Raw genomic sequence first — 23,468 nt, forward strand, 5'->3', positions numbered from 1 at the left:
GATCCAGATGGGGGGCAACGCCTGAAACAACCCAGCACTGAGCCTGTCTAAAGGGTTGGGAATGGTGAAGTAGAGGATGCCAAATTCTGAACAGCAGCTTGAGAGGAAGGCCTTGGCTGAGGCAGGCAGGGAAGCAAGATGCACTATGTCCTGGTGCAGAGGCCTAATCAAATTCATTCCTGACATAAACCAGCACTGAGCAGCTTGCTGCTGTCCCCAGGACATCATTCCCACCTGCCTGAGAGCCAAAATCTACCTATGGGTGCTAACCAAGACAGAAGCAAGGGGTGGGCACAAGGCAAGGGGCACGCAAACCAGCACTTCACAGAGGGCACAAGGATGGGCTTGCTGCCATCAGGCAGCAGCAAGGAGAGGAGCCTACCTGAATCTTGACAGCAATAAGAACGGAGCTCAGCTCTTTGTCCAGCTCTTTCAGCACCGTGAGTTTCTTCAGGCGGAGACTGCAGAGCCTGTAAGACAGGGAGAATGGGACACATTCAGGCACCACCATCACTGGGGCCCTGCCACATGGTACCCGGTGTTGGGAAGACAGCCTGGATGCTTGGCCCAGCCACAGGCACAAGCTTGGCGGAGGAACACTGGCATTCATGTGCCACCGAGACAGGCCATTGGGAAAAAAAGGAAAGAAGGAAAATTAACAGAGCTAAATCAGGCTTAAAGGATTAGCATGCAACAGGAAGTCCAACAGCAGGCCATGTGGTAAAGAGATCCCTTCCCAAGTAGGCCTGTTGCCAGCTCTGCTTAAATCTACCTTGGTCACAGCACTGTTTATTTATAAACCAAAGCACTTAAATCCACTCTTATCCTGGACTTAGTTAAGGCAAATATTCCCATGCAGACATCACAACTTAGCTCTTCTCTTGCCCAGTACCACACAGAGGTAACTTGGGAAGCCTGGGGGCAGGTGCCCTGCAGGAAGCCTCATACAGCAGAGCCACCCTGACAACTGGGGACTCAGCATGGTAAGTAGCACTTCCAGGAAAAACCCACAAAGGAGCCTGAGGCTGAGCGAGGAGAGCTACTTTTGCTGCTTGAAGGATTAGTCAGTGCCTGCGAGACAGCCAGCCACCCCGATCTCCTGCCTAGGAGCCTGCAACAGGACTCCCACAGGGACTACTTGTCAGGAACAATGTGTCAGGGAGCGCAGGCCAGACGTGGTTTTACAAGCAACATGGGCACACACATGTTGCTATGCTCTATGTCTGCAGTGCTGCAGCCAGCGGTACCCAGGACTTTTGCGGATACCAGTGTGCTGTACCTGAGATTTAGGCCACCCTTCCTGGAGAACACATGGGTCACTACCAAAGGTGTTTCTGTCTGACACACTGTGCTCTCTGAGGGCCAAATCTATTCCTCCCTGCTTTTTTGCCCCCCCTCCGTTTTTTTTTTTTTAAAGGAAAAAAACATGCTCTTGCTATGCTAATATATAGCAACAGTGTAGAACCGCCCAGAGGTAGAGTGATACTGGAAAGGGAAGCACAGACAGCCATATTGCAGGACAGGTTTAGGGCTTAGCAAGGACTCTCCTCCTACCATGTGCCTGCTTTCCCTGCTAAAATTATTTCAGCTGGTGCAGAAGGTTTGCTGGACTGTGACTGCAACCCTGCTGCTCCGTCCTTTGATGCTGGGTAGCCGGGCATGTTGGACACCAGAAGTGAGGACCCTGGGAGTACAGGCAAGATCTACCCATCTCTTTGCTAGATGTCCTGGAGTCCTTCAGCCAAAGCCCCTTCAGCCTGTGCACCCCAGCACTGCAATCAGTGATCCCATCTCTGTCCACCCTTCCCCTCTGAGCCTCTGCTTGTAGAAAAGGGAGAAATCTTATCTAGGGCAGGCTTCTTGCTCCCCAGAAATATGTAAGCAAGGTTAGGAGTGAGCTGTGCGGAGCATGGCCAAAGACAAGGAGACCATCTCTAGGGCAGGGAGGGCAGGACTCAGTGTTAGCCAGAAAGATGGGGTATAGCAACTACACCAGATGTACTAAGGAAAAGCTCGCAAAGAGGCTAAGCTTAGCTAACATTGTCACTAACTAGTGCTAACTTTGACTGTCTCTAGTCCCTAAACAAGCCACAGAGAGGAATGAGGCTTGAATGTGTAATCCAAAGACAGAACCATCTGCTAATTTTCCTTAGAAGCATTTATCTAGTCATAATAGTTACCTGCATGGAGAAGTTACCCCAAAAAGATTAAAACTTCCATAAGGATATATTGAGTCTTAATCTGAGGATATTGAAAAATTATAATTCTACCTGGCTGTTGTTCTCATTGTGAAAACACTCCTTATCCGAACTAGTTCACTCATTAGCTCTTCATGCTCCTTTCTGAGGCACTCAGGACTCCCATCAGTACCTGATATTTTTCCTCGAGGAAGAATACATGCATACTGATGAGCTCTGCCCACTTGGGTAGCCCTTTTATCTCTGATAAGGCATTTTAAAGCTTTCTTATTCTTCTTTTACCTCTTTCCAGTTTTCAAGATCTCATTTACACAGTAGGAGATCCTGTACGCTGCCCCTGGTCCTTCCCATACCACATGCAGGTTTCCCCCTTCCACCCTCTGCTCTTACCCCACTCAAAGATCTCATTAGCTCAGGTATAGCTTGTACCCTGCAACTCCAACTCCTTCCTCAAACAGTGCTTTCTAAAATACTACTACTCTTCCCACAGGGATTAGCACGCATATTCTGGAGTCTAAATGCACTTATTTGCAGCACAAGAGCACACAATTTTTAAAAGGGTGCTCCTTAGCAGCTTGGTTTTCCCTGATGACCCTCTTTTGATCTGTTACTTAACCAAATCCTGCATCACCCAGTTTTGTGTCACCACTACATGTGGCACCAGTACTGGACAGCAGTGGGTCTCACACTAATCCCTGCAGATCTCTGTAGGACAGGATTGATCTACAGTGATCAGAAGGGTATGCTTCGCCGAACACTTCAGCCAAATCCCATGGCAACTACCACATGGTCTTGCCTGAAACTGATTACTGTGTGATCCCCCCAAAACACTGAACTTTTTGGTAGATTAGTTATAAATCTGGATCTACTTGCTCATATAATTAAAACAGGATAAGTGACAACTGTTCTTGAGCTGTGGAACTACTGCAAGGACTTTACATTGAGTTGTGGTTAACAAGACTGTATAACACCCTGACAGCAACAATGACTGAAAGCAACAAGGAAAATGATCTTCAGTGAGACAGTCTGACAGGCTCCTGGATCTCCAGTACTCCTACACTTCACTACTGGTTATTTACTGGTGAGAGGTACTCACCATTTCCTGGTATTATCTTCAAAAATGCTGCCTTCTTTCCATCACTAACTGGGATGGCCAGTCAGCCAAAAATCTCCTTTCTTGATCGTGGCTTTTTAAACATGCAACAAAATAAAGCAGCTTCTATGTTTCATTCACTCCGCTCTACCTTGTTATTCAACCTGGTGCCAAGCAGGAGCACATACTGCTGGCCAAGGAGATAACAAGCAGGAGTACGTGTTCACATACACACATTCACACACCCACCACTGCCACCACCCCCAGCTAAGATGAGGGTAATGAAAAGGAGCACAGGCACATACACACAAACACCTGCATCGTGACAGCACCACCCCCGCTAAGGAGCAGGTACAGGAGTGCACTGACACACATGCACAGAGACAGACAGAAACTCTCACTCCACTAAGCAAGCACTGACTTTCAAAGTTGGGATTATGAACTGCAACCAATTACACCAAAATAAGACTGAGGTCTTATTTTGGTCCAGGTTGCAGCTTCCCAGCTGTTTCCTTCCTCTCTAGTTAAATGACAAATGTGGAGTTTTTGCTCTGAAGTCTGATGAAACACTTATAACACTGTCACCAACCTGGCTGGTGAATTCATCTTGAAAAGAAAAGCTCCTGTAACATCTGCATGTTGTGAAATTCAGTGTCATCAGCAAAGCACTGGCTCCAGCTGTTTTTTGCAAATTCATCCAACCTCCTGTCCCAACAGGCAACTGCTGCTCACAGATGACACACACAGCAGCTAGTTTTGCTGTTGCATTTCAAGGCTGATGTTTCAGTAAACTCCACACATCTCTAAAACCCCTGATGCTGGGGGAATACAAACCAGAGGTACAATTCCCAAGGATGGTAGAGAGGGAAGGAAAACAGGATGAAAATACATCTGTGCACAGTACAGGAGGAGCAGTGCTTTGCCCATAAGCCTGAGAGCAACTGGTAAGGAGAGGAAAACAATTTTGACTTACCTACAGCCTTAGCAAAAAAGATTTGGAGGCACACTGTACACAGTGGGGGAGCAGCAGCTTTAGAAGAACTCTACAAAACTGGAGCTGCACAACTCTCCAAAACTTAACCACAAACTGGCAAAGGTGCCTGGCAGAGAAGCAGCTTGAGCCCTTTGTAAACAAGGAACCTCAGACATCTCTTTTTGCACAGGGCAAAGGCATTGCAGAGAGAGAGGTGCCAAGGAGCACTACCAGGATCGTTCATTGAAGGTGAAGGGTAGAGTCTAAAGCAAGGCAGCGAGGGCTCTTTGAATGGTATATCTGGCCACTAACAGGATATAAAACCTTAATAGCAGGCCTCACACTCCTTTTGAATAGACATGGTACATTTCTTCTGCTGGCACCCTGGGCTGTTCAATGCTTGGCTTATTGGCTACTGGTGAGTGGCAGCTCATTCTCTGGGAGGATTATTTTCCTGAACGTTTGCACCGATTTCCTCATGTGGCAGCAGTCTGGCTCCCTGTTTTTTGCCTGTAGCTCACATGCCACGTACAAATGTTAGAGCATATCCACCTTTCCTAGCACTGGCCCTCCACACATCCTCGTCAACGCTACCACTCTTATTAGCTGCACAGTTGCGGGCTAAGCCTTCAATAGCAGCGGTTTATCAGCTCCTCAATATTATTCCTGAGTTTGACAGCTCAGGTTTGCCTTTCAAGGAGAAGAATGGAGAGAATGGCTTCTGGAGAGAATGCCAGATATTCAGTGGGGCTCACAAGGTACAGGACACTCCTGCACCCCTGCTCAGTTGCTGTGCAGCACCGCTGTGCAGCACCTATTTCCCGCAACGCTACCCACTAGAGGGCAGAAGGTAGCCAGGACCAGACACCCTGGGCAATGGGGATGCTCTGCAGACTGGCTAGTCTCATAGAGAAGTTTGTAAAAGTAGCTTTACCCACTCTGATTAGAGGGGTGTCCAGCCCTACAGCTCACCTCTGACAGGGGCCAAAGCAGGTGCCAAGGGAAGAGCACACAAACGGGATGCGAGCAGTGAGATACTGGCTGGAATGCACTCTGTCATAGCTCTCTGAAGTACAAGATAACACCCTGAGCTGTAAGTGATGTGTATGCACGAGACACCACTGATGCATGCAGAGGGGAAGAGAGACCTACTCCACTTTCAGAAACCAAGTCCCTGTTCCCAGCAAACAGGAGCAATGAACTGGGTCAGCAGCAGGCTCTTTATCAAGCTCTGCAGTTCAGGCATCAGGATGGGTAGGTGGGCTAGTTGCATGTTTTAAGATGAACTGGTATGAAGGCTGACATCAGCCTGCTTTGAGAGCCTCGCCCATGAAAAATATGACAGCACACAAGGCTTGCTAGCACACTCTTGCCTCTCTGCCATCCAGCAATTGCAACTGCTGCAGCTTGGGAAGGGCAAGGAAAGAAAGCTGCGCTGAAGTGGTGTAACACAGTAGGATGCAGAGGTCAAAAGCTGTGACAGCACCCTTCTGGGGTGCCCAAAGGAGTGAGGGCCAGGGCCACCAAATGCCTGCTGTGTATCAGGCCTCCCAGCTGAGCTACGCAGGGTGATGTGCAGCACAACAGCTGGTGCTGACCGGCAACCATCTTCTTGCCTTGAGGGAGGCATTTTGGCTCCCCAGTGCCCTGGCCGACAGTAGCTTGCCGCACCAATAGCACACATGTGCTGTGCTGCTGGATCCAGAGCTGACTTCTGTTACTGCAAGTTGCAGTAGGTTTCGCTTATCCCAATTCCCAAGCGTCTTTCCAAAAGCAAATCCCAAAGCATGAGGGACAGAAAGACAAAACTCCCCAAGTTGCTACATCCCTTTATTTCCTCTAAAGCATATTTAACTAAAAGAGAGAAGATTCAGTCTAGACATGAGGAAGAAATTTTTCACAATGAGGGTGGTGAAACGCTGGCCCAGGTTGCCCAGAGAGGTGATAGATGCCCCATCCCTGGAAACATTCAAGGCCAGGCTGGACGGGGCTCTGAGCAACCTGATCTGGTTGAAGATGTCCCTGATCACTGCAGGGGGGTTGGACTAGATGACTTTTAAAGGTCCCTTCCAAGCCAAACTATTTTATGATTCTATGATGATTCTAGGATTTCAGAGTTTTTTGCTCTGCCTGCCTTAGGAAATCCAGGCTTTTTTCCCAGGTGACTATTCCCAGTCTCCTCCATCATCCTACCTCCTTCCAAGTGCCCCTAGACAGACCAAACCCAAGGCCAAAGCTCAGACATTCTGGAGGACCAGCTGACACTCTTCTTCCTTTTGTCTCTGGGGGTTATAACAGCAAAGGAATGTAAAGACCATGCTGAGAAGGGATTCCTTCTCCCCACAGCAGCAAGCTGGCTGCACTACACAGAAGGAGGACAGAGGGCAATGGCATGCTGGGAACAGCAAAGAATGCCAGTGTCGGCAAGGTATACATTACCAAGAGCAAGACAGCACCCTCAGTCAGGACAAATGAGAGACAACGGGAAGAAAACAGTGTCCTGCAAGTAGATAGGTCCACCTTTCCTTGTCTTCATGGCTGGCTGCCTGCAGCTGCCCAGCGTCCTCCTCACAGCCTTGTGTCCTGGCTAGCACATGCCCCTGGGATGGCCATTCAAGACAGACTGCAGCTTCTTTTCAAAGAGGCTAGTGCAGGCCCTGCCAGTGCAGCACATTAAATGGGACCTCAGCACCACTGTATTGAGTTGGAGCACCTCATTTTTTCATTTTTCCTATCCTCACAGGAGAGAAAGCCTATCCCAACAGGCCCCACTGTTCTCACCTGACTGGGCAGTCCACGAAATGTCACCATCTCACAGTGTGTGTCCATTTATCAGGCATGCCCTGCTCTGATCAGCCCTTGGAAGAGTGCCTAACTCTTTAATCTCTGGGCAGATGATCTTTGGTTTGGTCAGTGAGATGTCCTTGAGCTTGCTGCACTTGGCTGTTCTACTAAACACACTCAAAAGCAGCTTTCCTACAAGGTCCCGCAGGGACCATGCACGGTTCTGCCCAGGAGTTCTGACAGCCACACAGGGGCCTTCTGGGAACAGCCTGCTCTCCTATCACAAGCTCTTAGCACTCCTCTGTGTTCAGATATATATTTCATAGTACTGCGGTACCACTGAGACGGCACAGCCACTCACAGCAGATGCACGGGAAAGAACAGGTCACACCTCAAAGAGATAAAACAGTTAGGACAAGGCATAGCAGACATACCAGGCTGGGTTAAATGCACCTACAAGATAAGAGAGGCTCAGAGAAGGGACAAGAACATTGACAGACCATGTGCATGTCTCAGCCAGCAGCAGAAGCTACTGCTGATCACCAGCAACAGCTATCAGAGCTGCTTGCTACCTGTGTGAAAGCAGCCAGGTGTGAGGGAAGATTGAGCACAGCCAGTAAATGGATTCACTCATTTTGTCTCGAATATATAAGATTCACTCAGCATTACAGAAGAGATCTGTTGGACTTATCTAAGATCTAAATCTTTCTAAATACCTAACATGAGGTGCAAAGTCATCCTCCAGGGCTTTCAAAACTGCTATATGATAGCTGTAGCCAAACTGCAGCCAAAACTGTTCTTGGACCAGCCACTATGTTTCATTCACAAAGTTTTAACAGGTTATGCTTTTGAAATATCCTTGTTAAAAGAGATCAGTCAAGATGCATTATTGAATGTATACTAGCCCTAAATGCAGGGAATCACACAAGAAGAGGCAGATAGACCAAGAGCAGCGCTGTGCTCAGGGTAAGTAGCACTATTTTTTCTGAAAGCTATTATATATCTACTACAGGCTTTCAGTTGCTTTTGTGTTGCCAAAATGTTAACAGGCAGGCAGTGCATATGGAAGAAGATCTGAACTACTCAAAGCACTGCATTTCTAATGAAAGAATGGCTGCTCAGGACAAGTGCTAACATCAAGATCCCCCTGCTTGTTTGCTGCCCGTGGCGTAGTGAGGAAGGGTGGGCTGTTTCAAGCAGCAGGGCAATGAAGCATGAGAATGCACAGTTTCCTCAGTGCCATTGCAGAGGCCATGGCATCCCAAATCAGGACAGAGCGAGACCAGCTGCAACGGAAAAACAGCTCTCACACAAATGCTTGGCCAAGGCCATACGCCAAATCAGGGACAGGGCAACAGGTACAGACTGAAACACAGGAGGCTGCATCTAAACATGAGGGGAAACTTTTTACTTTGAGGATGGCAGAGCACTGGAACAGGCTGCCCAGAGAGGTTGTGGAGTCTCCTTCTCTGGAGACATTCAAAACCCACCTGGACACTTTCCTGTGCAATCTGTTCTGGGTGGACCTGCTTTAGCAGGTGGGTTGGACTAGATGATCTCCAGAGGTCCCTTCCAACCCCAACCAGTCTGTGATTCCGTGAATATTCCCCATTATCCAGCATCCCCGCTACACACAGACAGCAGTGACAACTTCAACCCAGTGAAGCTGCCTGGGATTCCCACTGTCAGGTGTGCAGCCGGCCGCTCCAGAGCACATGTGCTTTCCTTCTCAAGGCTGCTGGTCTGTTCTCTGAGGTTTGGACATGCCTCATCACGTGGGCAAGTGTATGTCAGCATCTCTCCATGCACATTGCTTCTAAACAAGATAGATGCCGCTTTCTCAGACCGATGCAAATGCAATAGTGGAAGCAATTAAAAGATAAGTCTATATGATTAAATACTCCTGTCCTATTCCCAGACAGATTTTTCTAAGCACAACTGTCCTTTGCAGGCTCCATAGCTACAGACAGCTCCACAGTTTTGGACTCAACAATACAGGCAGCCTTGAAAAGAAGTGGACTACTTTGGCCTACCAGCTGTTTGTGTTGTGGACTTGTGCCTAGTACACAAGTGCTTGCTGCTATGCACATTTTCAGGATGGCTCAGTGTGGGACACTGTACACAGCAGACAGAGAGACTACTGAAGTCAACATACAACCTGAATGCCATCTCTTGACCTGACGACTGATTCCTCCTTAGAAATGCCACTTCCTGACTCATCCCCACTGTGGACTGAGAGCTCCCACATGCTTTGCTAGTGTGCTGGTTTGACTGAAAATGGGTTAATTTTCTTCATGCAGTTAGAAACCTTTCTTTTCCATAGCTAGCATGTTCATTATTTGGACTTAGTTTAAGAACAAGAGATAACACCCCAGCACAGAGCTAATGTTTTTAATTGCTCTGCTCTGAGAGCCAAGGACATTCTGAGTGCTCTGCCCACAGGTGTGAGGCAGCGAGGAAGGGGGACAGAGATGAGGCAGAGCTTGACTGACATCCAGACTGATCAATAAGAGTATTCCATCCCATTAGTGTCATGCTAATTATTTAAGGAGTCAAGGCCTTCCAGTTTGCTCTCTTGCTCTTCTCTTCTGCTCTCTCTTGCTCATGCTTGCTCTGGGGCACAGCCAGGGGAGTTCTGGTCAGGATGTTTAGTCCGGCCTTTTGCCATATTGCCTCTGGGCTTTTCTGCCTTTTTACTCTCTTTTCTCTCTTTTAGATCAGCTGTTCAGGACTGGGGTATCGCTTCCTGGGACTGGCTGCTTAGTGTGGATGGAGTTTGTGGGGAATTGCCTTGAGTATCTTTTATTTCTATTATATATACATATATATTTACTAGTAGTGTATTAGTACTTTGTTATTTTATTAAACTGTGTTTATGTCAATCCAAGTTTCTCCCTTCGCTTTTGATTCTCACCCCTATTGGGGGGCAAAGGAGGGGGTGAGTGAGCGGCTATCGTGGTTGCATTGCTAGCTCGGGTTAAACCACGACAGCTAGGCTGCAGAACAAATGACACACAAGACATACGTTCTTCCTACCCGGATCTCAGGCTTCATTCCTGCCCATGCAGCTAGTCCCACTGTGGGAGGACAGAGCAGCTGCTAATGTGACTTCAGGCCTACCCAGCACCACAAATTCCAGGCAGGGTGAGCGGTGCCTGTGTATGCTGTCAGTACAGAACCTGGGCAACAGCAAACAGACCACTACAGCCTGTCAGCATCGGCAGGGTTATTCCTGCCCCTCCTTCTTAGCAAGTCTGCTCTCTCCAGACAGAATTCAATATAGAACTCTGCCCAGCAGAGCATATGAACTAGCAGGGATTGAACGGAGAGTTAAGGCAGGTACCACTGTTCACTACAGCCTTTGGCACATCCAGCTTTTCTCTGTGCTATTCAACACTTCCTTTCTGAACCAAGCCACTGCAGGGAAGAGCTGCTCGATCTCTGATGGTACCAGCACAGCCCTGGACCCAGCACAGGTACCAGCCAGGCTGCTACTGTTTTATCGCAGCTTCATGCCTGCATATGAAACTGCACTAAAGGCCTCCCTCACACAGGACAGCTCTGCTCCAAAAGCCTCCAGCCTGCGCAAATAGGCAATATAACTAAGACAAAACACAAGGAACAGGTGCCAATAACAAGGCAGAGAGAATGGCCAGCTCTCCACTCTGATGGGGCTGCAACTTCAACATTTGAACTGACACATTCTGCTGGCTGTGAGGCTTCCCTGCACCAGTCATGTGGTTTTTAAACTTCTCTCCTTCTGCTCTTCCATCAACACTAAATGAAGTTGCCCAACAGGTTCAAAATCTGAGAGGAAAGACTGCATGTTGCAAAATTATTTCCCTGCTAACATTTAATTTGATTCAAGTCAGATACAAAAACCTGGCACCTAATAAAGTCATTTTAGAGTCTGGTCATGCTGCTCTGTGCTAGAAAAAGTCAGCAACAGAAAAATGCCCTACCAAAGCATAATGGCTTAGTATTATCATCCCCAGGATCTGCACAGGCTGGAACACTGCTATTTCAATAAAGTTGTTGTCCTGTGTTCCCAGATGTATTCAGCCTCTGTTCACAGGTTTCTCCACTAGTTTTGCCTTAAATCTTTTCCTCTTAACCAGTTTGTAATTGTGTACCCACCTGTACCTCCATACTGCAGCGCTGCTGAAAACACTGCTTTTCGCCCACCACCTCAGACCTCTGTGTCTCTGCGGACTACTTCCCAAGAGGATGAAAAAGGGATTCAGACTGACTAAAAGTCAGCTCGAATATTCTGCATGGAGTTTCCCAACAGGTTTTTAACATCTCTAATACACAGGTTTCTTAAACCACTGGTCTAGACCAGTGAGACCACTGTGCTGACCACATACAACACAAGGACCCTTGTCTGAAAAGTGGGGGAGCTAAGAAAGGACAGCTTTTAAAATCATGGGAGAACAATCACTCTGTGCAGTCAGTGTCAAAAGCAAGATCAGAGGGTGTAATGGAACCTGTGAGATCTGCCTAGAAAGACCTTGTGGGCTGCTCCAACCTGTCACTGTCACAAACATACCAGAGCTATCTCACACACCACATGGCAAAGAGCTGCAGCTTACCTGGTGCTATAGAACAGTTTTCCTTTTAGCACAGAGATGCCTGCAAATATTCTAGTGTGCACTGCTTCTCCTTGTCAGTCAGCTTCAGAATAGCCCGTCCTGGCAGAGACGTCCATCTCGTCACACCACTGCAATCAAAAGCTGCTGGGCTGTTTCTACCCAACCATGCATTCTTTTCTGAGGCAGAGATGCCACACAAGCCATGCAGCACACTGGAAATGAGAAGGCTCATGCTCAATCCATAGCTGAGTGGTACCATTGTATTTACCAGAAAAACCCAGCAATAGAACAGTGCCTTGTGCTCAGGTCCATTTCTGTAAGAGCAGGCTCTCTGGGAACAGGCATCCAGAAGCACGGACTAGCTGCCCTGCAAAAGCAGAGGAGCTGTGTCCAGGGAGCAGCCTGAGCTCCAGTGGGCCAGAGCAAAGGCAGTTTCCCTTTGAGGACCTCTCCAGGCAGAGCATGCGGGAAGCCACTGCCTGCAGTCAGTCATGCTTGCTGGCCCCACCAGATTACCCCGCAGGCCACCAGGTTGCCCAGCAAGCACAGCTCTCCAGCTTGGGCTCAGCAGTGTCAGGCAGTTCCAGACAGGCTTGACCAGGCCCTGGGGGCTCCAGCAAGGAGCACACAGACTGAGCAGATGACACTCTGTGCACCTGGAGCTGCTCACTTCCAGCCGCTGTCCCAGGGGAACAGGACATTGTTTCCAAGGATCACTGTGCCCATTCAGCATCTCAGCAAGCTGCAAGCAAAGCCAGGAGATATAATGACAGACATTTTGTCTAGCAAAAGGGTCTGTGAATAACTTGGTGCGCCTCCTCACCACATCCTCTATTACAGCCACACTGGGCACATTCAGTCATCCAAAGACACTCTGGCCAAGACAATTTGAATTTGTAACATACATGAAAAATTCAACACCCTACCAACCACTTATTCTCTTCAAAGCAAATTTTTGTAGTGCTCACCAGAGCACCAGAGTGCCTATTGGAGAATTCGGGAAATAGAGGGACAGGTGGTTTATCATGCAATCCTTCCCACAAATTAGTGGGAATCTGTGGCTGAAGTGAAGGATTTCCTGCATAATAAGTGCACACAAAACCACCTCGTACAACAGAGGTGCTCCTTTATGCCCATTATCTGGGCATGTGTTGGCCAAGTCAAACCTGTATGTTCAGATATGGTGTCCCTGTTTTCTTTCTAAAGTACTCTGAATTTTATACAGGAGGTCATCAAACGTTTCTGAAATGAGTCATCCCTAGCTCGTCTACACAGCCTGTTAGAAAAATGTATGCTAGTGCGCATACCTTGGGACTGGCCCACAGGCAGCTCTGCACCAGCCAACTGAAGCAGAGGTGACAAAAATGTGGCTTTTTTGCTTCACTGGTCAAACTGTAAAAGAAGCCTATAAACAAGATAAAAGCTAATTCAAGCCCAGAATAATACTGAAAAGTTTTGAAAACAGCCATGAGGGGACACCTCTGAATCTGAGTCTGTCTAACACAGAGGAAGTGTAAGCAGAGCAAGCAATAAGACTGCAAGTGACTCTGAAATTCTAGCCAGTCACAATGTTTAAGAGAAGGACATAAGCCTAGGGACAACAACATCAGAGGAGCAAACTTAACTAAAAGCCCAGGATATGGACATACCAATAGGGTAACCACTCGAAGGAAAAGCCTGGTTGAGAAATATCTGGCAGTTCTTTAACAGAAATGCAGTAAAGGCATCAGACAACCCACCCTAATGCCTGAAGGGAGGGGCGCTGTCATGGTTTAACCTGAGCTAGCAATATAACCATGACAGCCACTTGCTCCCTCCCCTCCTGCTCCCCATCCCCAAACAGGGGAGAAAATCGAAAAGGAAGGGAGAAACTTGCATTGAAACAAACACAGTTTAATAAAATAATGAAATAGCACTAACATACTACTACTATACATAAAATGGAAACAGAATATAAAAAGATACTCAATGCAATTCCTCACAAATTCTGTCTGCACCGAGCAGCCAGTCCCAGGAAGCAGCACCTGGTCCCGAACAGCCGATCCCAGAGAGAGAAAAGAGAAAAAGGCTGAAAGGCCCAGAGGTCTCTGCAAAACAGTAGGATGGCAAAAGGCCGATCTAAAGAAACTCCCAAATAGAACTTCTCTGAACAGGTCTCTGTCCTGACTCCAACCAAAGCTAGCCAGAAGATCCTGATTCTCCTTAAATATGAAGCATGATGCTAATGGGATGGAATATCCTTATTGACAAGTCTAGATGTCAATCAAGGTCTGCCTTATCCATGCCCCACTTCCTCGGTGCCTCACACCTGTGGAGAGCACTCAGAATGTCCTTGGCTCTCAGACCAGAGCAATGAAAAACATTAACTCTGTGCTGGGGTGTTATCTTCTTGTTCCCAAACTAAGTTCAAACAATGACCATGCTAGCTACAAAAAAAAAAGGTTTCTAACTGCATGAGGGAAAATTAACTCATTTTCAGTCAAACCAGCACAGGCACACAGCAGCCTGCCTAGATGGCACTGCCTTCAGTTCCCAGGACCAAGAAGCAAGCATCTAAAAGATGAAACTAAGTAAAATTACCAAGGGCATGAACAGCAATATGCAGAAACCAGAACAAAACACAAGCCCAGAGAAGCCAAGGTCCCCAAAGCATTCATCAGCTTGTCAGTAGCATGTTATATTCACTGGTGCTCAGCTGGCAGCTATAAATAGGCTGCCAGTTCAAAGGAGAGGTGAATCTCTTCCTCAGGATAATCACATACAGAGAAGAGGCAGAGGAAGCTGTTCCCCCAGGAAGGCTGAAGAGCGTTGCTACCCAGTTACAAAAGTAGAGGGTCTTTTGTTAGCACGATTCTTTGGGTGCAAACACCCTACTCTTCCCTCTGTCGCAGGAGAGTGTAAGAGAGATATTAAAAAAAAAAAAAAAAGAGATTCTACATCAGATCATCACCATTGCTTCTTATTGTAAGTGGCAGGTGCCAGGATCAGCCTAGTTGTGGTGGAGGGGATAGAGGCACGGAGGCTGAGGTGAGACACAGGTTCACAATATCTGGAGACCCAGCAACTTTCCAGAATCCTGGAAGCTGCATAGACCATCTGACATGCTCAGAGTACCTCGCCTCACAAACACAAGCCATATATATGTCCAGCAGTGGCAGGGCCAGGGACACCCAGCCCAAGAGCAGCAGTCCTGGCAGGAGATGCTTAGAGCTGCTCTCTGGACCAACCTGACACAGGAGAAGCAGTTTTACCACTGTCACTACAGATGTAGCATGCTTCCCCCAACATCTGCACTAGAGCAGCAGCGCAGCATCTCTAGGATTCCCATATTCAGCCCAGTCTGTCCTACAGTAGATAAAGCTAGACCCCATCAGCTCCCCACTAACAAGCACTCATAGCCAACATAGCATGCCCCAGAGCCATGTCACAATACAGGGAAGTCCCACTCAATCTTAAGTGAACCTCTCATCCACTGTAACCCTGGCAATGCTGTCTGGAAGAACCGTTTTGCGGTATCAGTGTGATTGGCTCCAGTATCAAGTACACTGACACACTGAGGGATCAGGTGTTGAGTTTGATCTTATCCACAGAAGCAAATACCACTAAGGTCCTCTGGTGTCACCTACACATAAAGATGCTTGTTTAAAGGGAATAAGCAGTTGTGATGGGAAATTCCACACAGAACAATGTGGGCCTTTACAGACCTGTAGTGCAGCCAACCCTGCTTTCTACAAAGGGGAAAGACAGCCCAGGAATTGAACTAGCAACAGGAAGAATTAAAATAGGTTTGTAGCTTGAAAGAAGGAAGGTCTGGGAGTCTCCCTTCCAAGGCATCAGCCATTGATGGAGGAGGCTTTTGCTTCAGAAAGGCTAAAGGGCAACGCTATGCAGAGAGGAAAGCGCTACAGTGCTTTTGAGAGGAAAGGCAGAAGTGCTTACTGAGGTCCACAACCAACTACTACACTGCTTGCCAGAACTTCTCTGCCAATACCCATGTGAGGCTGAACAGTGCGATTTCAAACTGCCAGAGTAGGTTCAGCTGCACCCTCTGCAGTTTCTTCTACCTGATGAAGGGTATATGCCAAGCCTGCACTCATTCAGGTTTTTTAACATGCACTAAAATTGCATTGGCACATTTAAATAAAGCTATACAAGCATAATCTCTGCTTAAAATCAGCATGTAATTAGAGAAGCAGGTATAGGTCAGTTAAAATTGGACCCCACTGAAGTTACTCCTGCCCTCATCAAGAACATACACGACGCTGCCATCCTTCACACTGCAACAGCCAAAGCACATGCAGCACAGGGCCAAGGCTGTGGGACAAAATTTACCTGCTTAGAAGCAACTAACTCTCCAGCACTGTCACAAGGCACAAGGTGATCTGATATTATCCTAGTCAAAAGTGAGTACTCTGCATGTAGAAATCAGCCTTGTTCACTGCAGGGGTTTTGTGAGCTCTTTCTGAAAACTGTTTTGTTTCGTCTGCACACAATCATTCCTAATCATCCCACATACTCCAGGCGATCCAAGTCATGTTCAATGTCAAAGGGGCTTCTAGGTAGCATCCATCCATGGTCTGTGTCATCAGAGGAGATGAAAGGTGACAGTAAGGATGGGATGAGAACAAAGAAACTGCACAATCAAAGGAAGGAAGAAGGTTCACATCCAAAGAAGAGGTAAGAGCATCTTGCAATAGCAGGACCTCTGTAGGCAAAAACTGCAGCTTCTGGGGAAGCCAAGAATGAATCGAAGTCAGGTAGCAAGTCCTGGCAGCACAGCACCTGCCCTTGAAAATCACCTTCCCAGGACCTGTAGATCACAGGGCACAGCTGCAAAGTATAACTGGTTCCTTACTCTTGCTAATAAAGTACACAGTCCTGCCCAGACCCCAGGCCAGATTTGTCAGTCATGGATCTACAACTAACACTTTTCAGGTGAGTGTGTGTTCTGGGGACCATACAACAGTGGCTCTTCATATGGGCTGAGAATCTCCATCATTTAGTAGTCCTGGTCTCCCTTCAGATTTCATTATACTTGAGCCTCAGTGCAGCAAGAATATTTCCAAAAAGTTCTTTTATTTAATCTCCTCTGTAACTGCCTTCCTCCAAAGCAGATGTACAGATAAAGGCCAAACCAGCACATCTTAGAGTGAACAAGAAGTTGAGATATTCTATTAAAATCTTCTAGAAAAGAGAAATACACCTTAAAAGTACATTGACATTTTAACAATCATCCTACTATACAGCTAATAAAAACAATTTTTTTGTGAACTTAAAAAAAATTTTGCAATAAAATTGCTTCGTACTTTTAAAAAACTCAAAGTGACCACAGGGAACTCAGCAGTCTGACATCTGGAACCAGATTTATTAGGTTAGTGCAAAAGTAATTGTGGTTTTGGACCATGAATTTTATATCATTATAACTAGGCTCAAACACACTTTATTAATCAAAACAGGAACCATTACAATCAACACATTTTTGCCAACAAGAAGTACGTTTGTTTATTCCTGTAGCATAAAAATCCGTGCTTCGACAAACCCTTGGAAAGCATTTTCTGCATCCTGATGGTGGTTGAAGTGTTTTCCCTGCAAAAAGTTGTTGAGATGTTTGAAGAAGTGGTAGTCAGTTGGCGAGCAGTCTGCTGAATATGGTGGATGAGGCGAAACTTTGTAGCCCACTTTGTTCCACTTTTGAAGTGTTGGTTGTGCAACGTGCAGTCAGGTGTTGTGGACAAGAATTGGGCCCTTTCTGTTCACCAATGCTAGTGGCAGGCGTTGCCATTTTTGGTGGCTCTCATTATTTGCTGAGCATGTATTTGCTGAGCATTTGCTCAGATGTAACGGTTTCACCAGGATTCAGAAAGCTGTAGTGGATCAGACCAGGAGCAGAGCACCAAACAGTGACCATTTGGTGCAAGTTTGGCTTTGAGAAGTGCTTGGGAGTGCTTTGAGAAGTGCTTTGAGAAGTGCTTGGGAGGTTCTTCACGCTCCAACCACTGAGCTGCTCATCACCGGTTGTCATATAAAATCCACTTGTCATCACACATCACAATCTGATCAAGAAATGGTTCATTGTTGTTGTCTAGAATAAGAGAAGACAACACTTCAAAACAATTATTTTTTTGGATTTTCGGTCAGCTCATGAAGCACCCACTTATCGAGCTTTTCCACCTTTCCAATTTGCATCAAATGCCAAATGACTGTAGAATGGTCGATGTTGAGTTTTCCAGCAACTTCTTGTGTAGCTGTAAGAGGGTCAGCTTCGATGATTGCTCTCAACTGGTCGTTGTCAACTTCCGATGGCCGGCCACTGTGCTCTTCATCATCAAGGTTCTCGTTTCCTTTGTGAAACTTCTTCAACCACCACTGCACTGTAAGTTCGTTAGCAGTTCCTGGGCCAAATGCGTTGTTGATGCTGTGAGTTGTCTCCACTGCTTTACGACTCATTTTGAACTCAAATAAGAAAATCACTCAAATTTGCTTTTTGTCTAACATCATTTCCATAGTCTAAAATAAATATAAACAGCAAGTAATAAGTCAGTAGCAAAAAAGCATGAAAAGCGCATTAAAATTATGTATGACATAACCACATTTATTTAAGAATATATTGCAGTATCAAATGGCAAATTTAAACAACGCAAAACCCGCAATTCCTTTTGCAACAACCTAATAGCTGAGCGCTAGCCCCAGCCTTGAGAGCCGCTTCTTGCCCTGGGTGCACAAAGAGAATAGTGTGAGCAGGGAGAAATGAAACACTTTGGTTCATTGGCAAGTTGCAGTGTTGAGAAACCAAACTGGAAGCCTGAAAAAGCAGAAAGCTGATTTTCCTCTTTGAACCTGCAAGTAAAAGGGAAGAGTGTATACTATAAGACCTGCAAGCTCCAGACTTGGAAGGCACTGAACAGATCTGTTGGTTTCTGACTACTCAGGAATAACAGTTCTCTATCCAATTAACTGGGCTTTCTATACAAAATGCGTTTAGATGAATGTTCTTATAATTCAGTACATGTAAAGTAATCTTAGTGAGCTAATTTTAAGGGACTGACCTTGGAGATTTTAACTGAGCTTTCATGTCTATATAAAAGCAGATTAATTATTTGTGAATTTTCAAGCTAGTAAACACAAAGTGAGTCACCCTCTCACTTTTAAAAAAGGAAGCTAGAAACAAATATGGTGAATAACCCTATAATTTTTATAGGGCTCCAGGAGGAAAGACAGCAGGGAGTTTGCATGTGATTTGGTACACATTACCTTGGTGACCATAGAATCATAGAATCATTCTGGCTGGAAAACACCTTTAAGATAATTGAGTCCAACTGTTAACCCAACACTGCTAAGTCCCTCTCTAAACCGTGTTCCTAAGATCCTAATCTATGCATCTTTTAAACACCTCCAGGGATGGTGACTCAACCACTGCTCGGGGCAGCCTGTTCCAATGCCTGACAACCCTTTCCAGGAAGAAATTGTTCCTAATATCCAATCTAAACCTCCCCTGGCACAACTTAAGGCCATTTCCTCTCATCCTATCGCTTGTTACTTGGGAGAAGAGACCAGAACCCCCCATGCTACAACCTCCTTTCAGGTAGTTTTAGAGAGCGATAAGGTCTCCCCTCAACAGCTATGCTATAGGTAAGTAGTAAAGAAGTTTCCAGAGACAGATTACCGACTTCAATCTGCTTCTGTAAGAAGGTACATAAAGCTTTTCACATATAACTGAGATGCTCCAGAAAGCAGAAGCAAGGCTGCAGAAGAGCCCTGGGGAGCCTGCTAGCAGTAGCAGCAGCATTACTATTAGCATTTGGTATTCCAGCTCTGACCCATTTTGAAGAAAGGGAGTTTATGTTGTCTGACAGCCTTGCATGTTTCTCTTCTCACCATCAAAAGGGAGAAGGGATCCAACTATCATCCCAGCCTCTGAAGACTCCTATTAGCAGCATACAGATCTTGAACTCTGTCAAAGAGGTCTGAGGTCCATTGCATTTGTGCTGGCAGAAGTCAAAGATATGTGCACACTGTCAGAAGTAATTAACATGAAGATGCATTGACCTTGTTGTGCCTAAAAATTATTCTCTTCATTGGCCCAATATTTTTAGGATAAGTCCTAGTGAGTTTTCTGAAGCAAACCTCCCTCCCTGGGACATGCCTTTATGATATGAACTGGTGAGGCACTTCCATCTTGAAATTTATGCCTCCAGCTGAGTCTGGCATTTTAAGACACCCCCATTTGATGCTTTTGATCTAGATCTGTACTTCAGTCCCAAAGCACTGGCAGAGCAGGAGACTGAGGTTGTCTTCTTGGTATATATTACTCCCATATTCAAAGACTAGTTACTGGGCTAAGAATTGGCAACATAAGGCACTCTTGCTTACATCACTCAAAATCAATTCTATTCACAGAAAATGGCATAAAGCCATCAATGTTCTTGAAAACTTGACCTGCCTCACTAACATAAACCAAACTGTCTTTTCCCATTTTGGAAGTGGTCCATCACCTACTGGAAGCAGCAACATTGAATAAATTTATTTCACACTTGAGGCAGCTGAAAAACTCAGCACCCACTTGACTACCGGCTACGCATGTTTGGAAAGAGGAAGAGACAGGTTAGTTCTACCTAAATGCTGATTGTCCTCAGCAATGCAAGGACAGGTGTAACTTCCACAACAGAAGAGGCTGCTGCTGTTCACAAGGCTTCTCCTCTGCCCAGCCTTATGCACACACTCTCAGAAGTACAGTCGTTCTTAAAAGGAAAGCATTTTTGTTCTCCATGGTCAAACAGGAGCCCCAGGTACAGTAAAAGGTCATAGCAGGACACACTGCTGCCCTCCCAAGACTTGTCAGTCTATATATACCCTGCAAGTCCAGAAAGCTGTTAAAAAGCCCATTTCCAAGGTAGCAAAGCCTCAGACACACAAGAGCTACAATGCCGCACCTCCCAATGTCTTCTGCAGGCTGCAAGTCACTGCGCCAGCCAGTGGCACAGGATAAGCCTCTCCTTCTCCATGTCCACACTTCATTTCCTGCTGTGGCAAGCTCAAGCAAGTACGTCCTGCAAGCTGCTGCCTTGTGCAGCAATGCACAAATACAGCCCATGCAAATGCAAAGATGCCCACAGCCAAGCTCTGCTCTTTGACTGCCTTCACCAGACTGTGAGCAATGTATGCCAAAAGACCCTTCCTTTACCAGGCACTGTCTCCAGCAGATGATACATGGCCATGAAAACAAGATGGATGTGGGAAGGAAGGCCAACTTGCTGCAAACCACTCCCACTGCAGGCTGGCCTGGGATATGCTGTTGCTAAGGGAAGGCAGCTCAGAGTACAGTGCCAAAAGTTCTCCTGCCAGAGCACTCATCTGACAAGAGTCCTGCAGCAGCAATTGCACATCTTTGAAGATCTCTCAGGTAAGAGGAAAGAGACCCATTTGGACCAGGTTCAAAATACTCCTGTTGGGAGAATGAGGGATGTAAACAAGAGCTACTCAAGCCAGCCAGGTTGCCAGAAATTGGACAGCAATGCTCAGCTCCCACTGAGCCTGGTCTGAACTGGACTCAATGTTTCTTTGGCTGAACAAGTTTCTCTTCCACTGCTGAAGTGGAAGAGAAGCAATAGCACACATTATCCCCTTGGCTCTTCCCCTCCAGACAAAGAGCAACTAGCCAAAACACAGCTGTTTGTACTCATCTCTTCCTTTTAGCTATTGTGACAGATCACTGGAGCTTGGACAATTCGCCTTTTCCTCCCATCCCACTACACTACTTAGCAAAACTGTTGGTCATTCAGTTACATCTCCTCAACACCCTCTAGAACTGCTCCTTCTTTCAGATGAGAAGGTAGGATTCAGAAATGGAAAGTGAGATGCCCAAGATCACAAAGAAGTTGGACCTTAAGGTACCACTTCGGACTTGCACCTCTGGTCAAGACGTGCTGGGAACTGGTATTTTATACAGGCCTTTATGACTTACATTCATGCCACAAATCTCTTCAACAAAAACAGATGAAGGTGGATTGTGTTGGGCTCTTACTGTCTTAATCAAATCTCCTTTTCTCCCTCCAGACATTCCCAACAGGCAGGTTTCCTTGACCTACTTTTCCAGAAGAAGAGAAGTTTCATCTACTTCCCCTGAATTGCAATGAGCTTCCATATGCTGGGAAGCAGCTCCTTGGGAGCAGGGGAATGAGCAGCCAGCACTTCCCAGGAGGAACAGCCAGACCATGAGAGAACCAGAAGCCCCCAAGCCCTGCCATCAACGCAAGCTCACCCAAACATCCATGTATATTGCAGCACAAAGACGGTGGCTAGCAACATTTGATGCAAGCTGGGCTCTGTATGTGAACAGATATGTTTCCCCATGGAAAGTTTAAATACATTATGTTTGTGCACATCTCCATACACATAAGCTGGAGAAGGAGAGGCCCAGCAGCACTCACTCTCCTGTCTCCATGAGCCCTCTAGCAGATGTTATGATGTTGTCATCCCTCTCCAAATGCTCAGAGCCTCTCTATGAACTGGCTGGATCCTTGCACAGGCAAAATGCAGGCAAGAGGACTGCCAAGAGGCAATAGCAACCACGTTGGAGGGGAGGTCACCGAGGTAAACTGTGGGTTCCCCATTCCACCTTTTCAGTTTTCAGGTTCTCATTTCTGAGAGCAGACATGAACATTTGCAGTGGAAGGGGATCATCCTACAGCCATGGCAGATGAAGTACCTGTGAGACCAGAGTTTGAAATGTGACCTGTTTCAGCACGTGGATTTGCACATCCTCAGAGCTCCTGTGCAACCACACAGTGCCAGACCAGCCCTGGGTGCCTGAGCAGGCACTGCGCATTTCATGGATTAGAGCTGAACTGCAAAGTGCTGACGAATAAGCTCTGTTTTCCCAGTGTCTGGAACAATACATGTTTTCTGTTCCCAGTTATTTCTTCCTCACTTTTCACTGCACTATGAACTGCCACCCTCTTAGGATGGGAGATGAGAAGGTCTGGCTGGCAGAGCTTTTATATAAATATGCCTGAACAGCTGAGGCACTGGGGACATGAGTAGAGGTGTACAATAAAATACTTGCTACTGCACTACTGCATGTGACATGAATATTAAAAAACCACAGAGCTCATCAAAACTTGCAGCTGATTCAGACTGTTGCCACAGTAAACTCAATCACTTGTCTCCAGCTGCCAGAGTGCCTCACGCAACAGCTTCTGATTGGAATGTACTCCTTAAACCATGCTTGATGGCTTCCCTGGGATTCAGCATCAATTATCCTCTTTCTAAGGAAAGGCAAGAAGTCTAGTAACACCCCATACTTCACAAAAAGAAACTGGATGAAGGAATATGCCCACTTTAAATACCTGTGCTGATCTCTGGAAAGTTTCAAGGGCTCCAAGCCAATATTTTGCCAAGAAGAGACATGTCAGATTCTGAACACTCTCAAGTCAAAAAGCAATAAAAGATTGAGCCTGAACAGCTCAACTTGCATTCCCGAAATGCAAACCTAAGCTACATCCACGTCTTCAGCACAACATCACAAACCCTCCCTAAAAATTCAGGGAGCTAAAGTTCTACAGAGAATATGTGTGAGTGTATGTGGAAGACGGTCCCTCAGGAGACACTCTCTCTGGGCTGGAGTTCTTCAGTACTATAACAATCTTCTCCAAGAAGGAATATTTCTACTTAGGATTATACTGAGCAGGTACCTGAGTGCAGGTCCCTCCAGATCTCTACTGGTGAGCTTTCACCATGACAACTGACTATGTATTCCTGCTATTTATTTAAACAATTATTTATCTATGCGAGGACTTTCCCTTTTGTTCCACAGCTGCTTTGCTTTTTAA

The 23,468-nt window shown here is 46.4% G+C and overlaps 1 protein-coding gene across 1 annotated transcript in view; it reads right to left on the reverse strand.

Moving 5' to 3' along the window:
* Positions 1-23,468, reverse strand: part of LOC135986700 (phosphofurin acidic cluster sorting protein 1-like) — a 92,151-nt gene that overhangs the window by 24,313 nt on the left and 44,370 nt on the right. The window contains exon 2 of the mRNA XM_065631003.1: positions 383-470. Coding sequence (XP_065487075.1) covers positions 383-470 — 88 coding nt within the window. The remainder of the gene's footprint in view (positions 1-382; positions 471-23,468) is intronic.

Source organism: Caloenas nicobarica, chromosome 3 (genome assembly GCF_036013445.1).
Source record: "Caloenas nicobarica isolate bCalNic1 chromosome 3, bCalNic1.hap1, whole genome shotgun sequence".
NCBI lineage: Eukaryota > Metazoa > Chordata > Aves > Columbiformes > Columbidae > Caloenas > Caloenas nicobarica.